We start from the raw sequence: 5,364 nt of genomic DNA, 5'->3' as shown, positions 1-5,364 counted from the left end.
TTCCTGAAAATAAAAATCACAATATATTATCAAATTATTTTTATTATGAAAAACTTAAAAATTTTTTAATACACTAGCAATCTTTGAATTGCATCTCCAAACTTGACATAATTCTAGCAAAAGTGAACCTAAATTGAGAAAAGTCAAACTCATTATATGCTCCACTTCGAAAATTTTTTCAAAAATATTTTGGTTGACATAGAGAGTATAGAAAAGATGAAATTTAAACTTAGCTTATAAAACTCCTTAGAAGCAATTGCTTGATAAACAAAAAGAATAAACTTAAATAAGAACAATTATCAAATTATCAAAAGAATAATAATATAATGACTACATAAAAAAATATCATAAAAATTTATAACGTTAACTTGTATCTTAAAAAAAAAATTTCATAAAAATTATAACTTATAGAAAAATAATAATTTATAAAATATTATTTAATGTGAAATAACTTAATTTATAATTATAATATATATTCCATAAATAGATTAAAAAATAATAATTTTCTAATAATACATTATCCCAAAGACGTATGCTTGTACTACTTGTTTGAAGGGAATACACACAAGATATAAGGGAATACAACCAGCCATACATGAAACATGAATGAACATACACACAAGATATAACAACTTTTACAATACAATAGAAACATAAATCAAACAATATATAGTTACTTCTCAAATTGCTAAAAAGAGCACGAGAAATGTGTGATTGAATTATGTATTTACTTTTGTCTTAAAATTCTGAAATGTCTGAAATTAATTACTATTTGGTCACAAATATGATTACAAAAAAAAAAAAAAATCACATTACTCTAATTTTGGAGATCAATAAAACTAAGAGTTTATTTCAAATACAATTGGATCGCCTTGATGAAGAGAAAAAAAAATATGAATTTTTTCAAGTTATTTGAAGTCCAAACAATCACGAGAAATTCTCTAAATCTAGACTACCTCTAAGTTGGTAAATTTAATTTAGATTTGGTAATTATTTGAAATTCAAGTTGATTATGATTAGGATTTTTATCGTTAGTTTAAATTTTAAGTAGGATAGTTTAGATTTAAATGTTAAGTGTTGTTAGCTTTGTCAAAATATTTGATTTTTTAGCAATATTTTTAGGAGTTTAATCATATTTGATCTAATCTCTTAAGATTTAATTACCATATCTGTTAGGAATTTAAAGTTCAAATCTAAGTTAATCTAATATATTAAGATCAAATTTTATTTAAATTAGATAGAATCATATATTTAGTTTTATTTCAAATTTTATAACTTTATTATTTTAGGGAGAGCTAACCCACATCAAGGCTGATCAATATGTAAACAATTTTGTAAGATATTTTAAAAAACTTTTGATGAATAAATTCTTTAGTTCTTGAGAAATATAAAATATTATGTATTTGAGTGATTTGCCTTTGCTTGTTGTATGAATAAATTGAAGGATCTAATCTACGATAATTCTTAATTTTAGTTTTTTCAATTTATATCTTTGATCTATGTATTAAAAATAGGTTCTTTAAAGAACTAATAAAAAAAACTACTCTTCCAATAACCTAAATGACTAAGAACAACTGTTTTTTGTTTTTAAAAATCTAGTAAAAAATAATTATCGATGCCTCTATCTTTATCTTATTATTTTCATTGAATTTCTCAAATAAATTAATTGTTTTAATGAACAAGTAGTAAATATTTTAAAATATAGTTTCTGAGATAGTTTTACATTAATGCTCTTGGATTACTCCCACCCAACCCTCTTATGCTTCTATTCCCTTTTCTTCTTAAATAAGAGTGATCTATCTTTTGCACACAACAAAAAATTGTAATTTCTAATCTAACACCAAAATCCTTGCTTTCTATTTGAATAGACACCCACTCTTAAGTGTCGAGATAACAATTTATAATCTTTGACAAAATTATCCGATTAAGATATATAGTGGCTCCTAATTTGAGGTTACAATCATTCAGGAGGTGTGTGAGGCTAAGTTGGTGGAGCAGCACCTTTGCATGTGCACATCCAAAAAATAAAAATAAAATTTCATAGCATTTCTCATTTTATTCTCAAAGTCTAAAGTGCACTTTTCATGACAAACAAACACATTGAAAAGAGGAATAGAAACCAAGCGAATACCTTAATGGCAAGCAACATGAAGCTTTTGGAAGTGTTCCTCCTACTGATTTTGATTCCATCAACCACTCAAACAGAACCCAATCCGGCGAGGAACCAAGACCTCGTTGCCGCGACTGCGGAGATGCAAAGGGCGAATTACTTCACATTCGTGATGCTCGTCAACATGTCCCCGCCGGACGTAAGACTCGAAGAAAACGTGACATTCTTGATGCCAAATGATAGAATGCTATCTAACATTTTGTTACAAGAAGGGTCAGTTTCAGGGTTCTTGCTAAGGCATTCAATCCCATCACCATTGTTATTTGACACATTGAAACAATTCCCAACAGGCACAACAATCCCAAGCTCATTGCCAAATTGCATGCTCAGGATCACAAACAATGGTAGGAAGAATTATGTTATCAACAATATTAGAATCATTAGCCCAAATATTTGTGTAGCAGGATCTTCAATTAGGTGCCATGGCATTGATGGGGTATTATCAGAATCTTGTGTGCCATCATCATCAATGAATAATAATAACTCTAGTGTTCCCACACTAAAACCATGTCCTAATAGCACAGATTCTTCTTCATGTTTGGCCTCACCTCCAATTCCATCTCCTCCGTTGTTACCTTCCGCACCTTCTAGTAGAGATCCCAACCTCCTAACCCCAAGATCAAGTCCAAGCCCAAGCCCAAGCCCAAATGTTAAGTCAGCAGGTTCATCCTATTTGCTTTCTTTTGATGGATCATTAAATTTTGTGGCTTTCTTGGTATTGTCTTTAGTAGGGATTTATCTTTAGTCCAAGAAAATTTTGAGGTGTTTCATGCAAATGAAGGTCATGAGGAGCTTACTTATTGTTTGTTAGATGACATAATTAAGTTCAAAAATAAAACTTTTTTATTGTTGTAATGGGTATATTCTTATGTTGTAATGAGTTACTTCCAGCTCTCTTTTAATTTTCACCCTTTAAAAATAAACTCTAGTAGTGGTGTTGATATTTAGCTGATATAACAACTTAAATTCTAGTTTATGAGCACAGAACCAAGTAAATACACTAAATTTGATTTGCAGCATGCTTCTTGTTCTGAGGCGAATAAGACCATTTTTAAAGGGACCAAAAATTTTAACCGCCAAAAAAATTGATGGCATTTTATGATAAATTTGTAAATATTTTTAATTATTTTATAATATTGTTAAAGCAATTTAATATACTTATTATTGGGGCAATTTACATAAATAAATTGTTTTTTTTTTTATCAAAGATAGGAGACTCGAACCCGTAATCTCTTAATTGAGTATGGGGAGACTATGCCATTTGAGCTATTACTCATTGGCTTACATAAATAAATTGTTACAACTTCAAAATTATGTAAATGCATTATTTCCAAAATGAAGACGCAAATACATTGTGTTATGTATCTATAGAAATCGCTACTGGCAGTAGCGGTTTACACAAACACAGAATCCACTGTCAACTGCGGATTACGTTGAAATGTGGCAGTATAGCCTGCCGCAGTTTCTGCTTGATTTGAGTTGGTCATAAAACTGCGATTTATGTGTATTGGACACGTGCGTAAATCGCTAGAGACAGCAGCGGTTTACGTTAAATATGGGTTGTGTTCTTTGCTGTTGATTTGCATTTGAGGTTCTAGCTAAATGAATTTTTTTATTTTATTTGTGCAACTTTGTTGTCTTATGCCAAAAGCTAATGTAATGGGAAAATAAAAGTTATAGCTAGTGCCTGCTTAATTTTGGTATGAGCTATTTGGTGCACTTAAAGTTTGGAGGAGGATAATTATATGAATTACTTTTCACCTTTTCATCGACTCAATAATAGTTTGATTTGTCACAAAAAAAAATACTACTTTAAAAAAAAAATCTCATAAAAGAACTTTCTAGTAAGAATTTTTTAAAAACCATAACAATTCTAGTTAAGTTGAGAACTTTTTAGAATTCGCGCTATATTAAGTATACTATCAGCAAATGCTTTGATAAAATAGGCCATCATCCGCTGCATAGTATCGCTATCGGGGTGAGGTAAGCATGAAATTTTGTCCAAGTAAAACATTTGCATTCTCAACATTACCAACAGCTATATGGTTTGCATAAGTAAAAAGCAAATGGATTAAGCATAAACCCCTTTCCTCATATTTAGTTTCTTAAAATGGGGCGTGGAGATCTCAAACTAGATGAAGTTGATATCATTGAAACGAATTCATTATGATTATTATAACACAAAAACACACACCTTGAAATCATAACTAATGTATGGAGAAGAATAGAGTGAAATTAACGGCTGCACGATCTATTCAGCCGTTTTTTCTATTATTTTTTAAAGAGATATATATTTTCTGTAATTGTAGAAGCCTTTTGTTAAAATTATATTTTATTTACATATTTAAAAAATTAAAATAAAATTAATTTTGTATTAACGGCTGTACAAAGTACGATCTATTCAACCGTTTTTTCTATTATTTTTTAAAGAGATATATATTTTCTGTAATTGTAGAAGCCTTTTGTTAAAAATAATTATTCTGATAGGTATTAGTAATTTTATTTTTTTTAATTTATAAAAATAAATTAATATGTATTTAAAAAATCATCTTTAAATCTTAACCATTGCATTAGCTTTTGGCATAAGACAATAAAGTTGCACAAATAAAAAAAAATTCATTTAATTAAAACCTCAAATACAAATCAACAGCAAAGAACACAACCCATACTTAACGTAAACCGTTGTTACCTCCAGTGGTTTACGCACGTGTTTCAATACACATAAACCGCTACTGCCAATAGCGATTTATGACCAACTCAAATCAAACAGAAACTGAGGCAGGCTACCATGCTGCCACATTTCAACGTAATCTGCAGTTGGTAGCAGCAAATTTTGTGTTTGCGTAAACCGCTACTGCCAATAGCGATTTTTATAAATACATGAAACAATGCCTTTTTATTTTAAAAACAATGCATTTACGTAATTTTAAAGGTGTAACAATTTATTTACGTAAATTGTCTTATTATTGGACTACATTTTAAACTTGCCCCGAATAATACTGTTATATATATATATAAAACTTAAATCTTTTTTTTTTACCAAAGATATGAAGACTCGAACCCGCAATCTCTTAGATGAGTATGAAAAATTTATGCCATTTGAATTATTACTCGTTAGCATATAAAACTTAAATCTTTGATCGGGAAGAATCAAGTGAAACTATTCTAATAGAAAAAAAAAATAGTTATTTGTC

At 29.1% G+C, this 5,364-nt stretch overlaps 1 protein-coding gene across 1 annotated transcript; it reads left to right on the top strand.

Moving 5' to 3' along the window:
* LOC107605654 (FAS1 domain-containing protein SELMODRAFT_448915-like) lies at positions 2,038 to 3,072 on the top strand. Its single transcript, XM_016307607.2, has one exon. The coding sequence runs from the start codon at positions 2,085 to 2,087 to the stop codon at positions 2,913 to 2,915; it is 831 nt and encodes a 276-aa protein (XP_016163093.2). The 5' UTR covers positions 2,038 to 2,084; the 3' UTR covers positions 2,916 to 3,072.

This window comes from Arachis ipaensis, chromosome B01 (genome assembly GCF_000816755.2).
Source record: "Arachis ipaensis cultivar K30076 chromosome B01, Araip1.1, whole genome shotgun sequence".
Lineage (NCBI taxonomy): Eukaryota > Viridiplantae > Streptophyta > Magnoliopsida > Fabales > Fabaceae > Arachis > Arachis ipaensis.
Note: the sequence above shows the minus strand (reverse complement) of the source record. Positions and strands in the feature narration are given on the sequence as shown.

What these genes read in the sequence shown, in the direction of transcription:
- LOC107605654 (XM_016307607.2), top strand. Translation starts at nt 2,085, where the DNA reads ATGACAAACAAACACATTGAAAAGAGGAATAGAAACCAAGCGAATACC.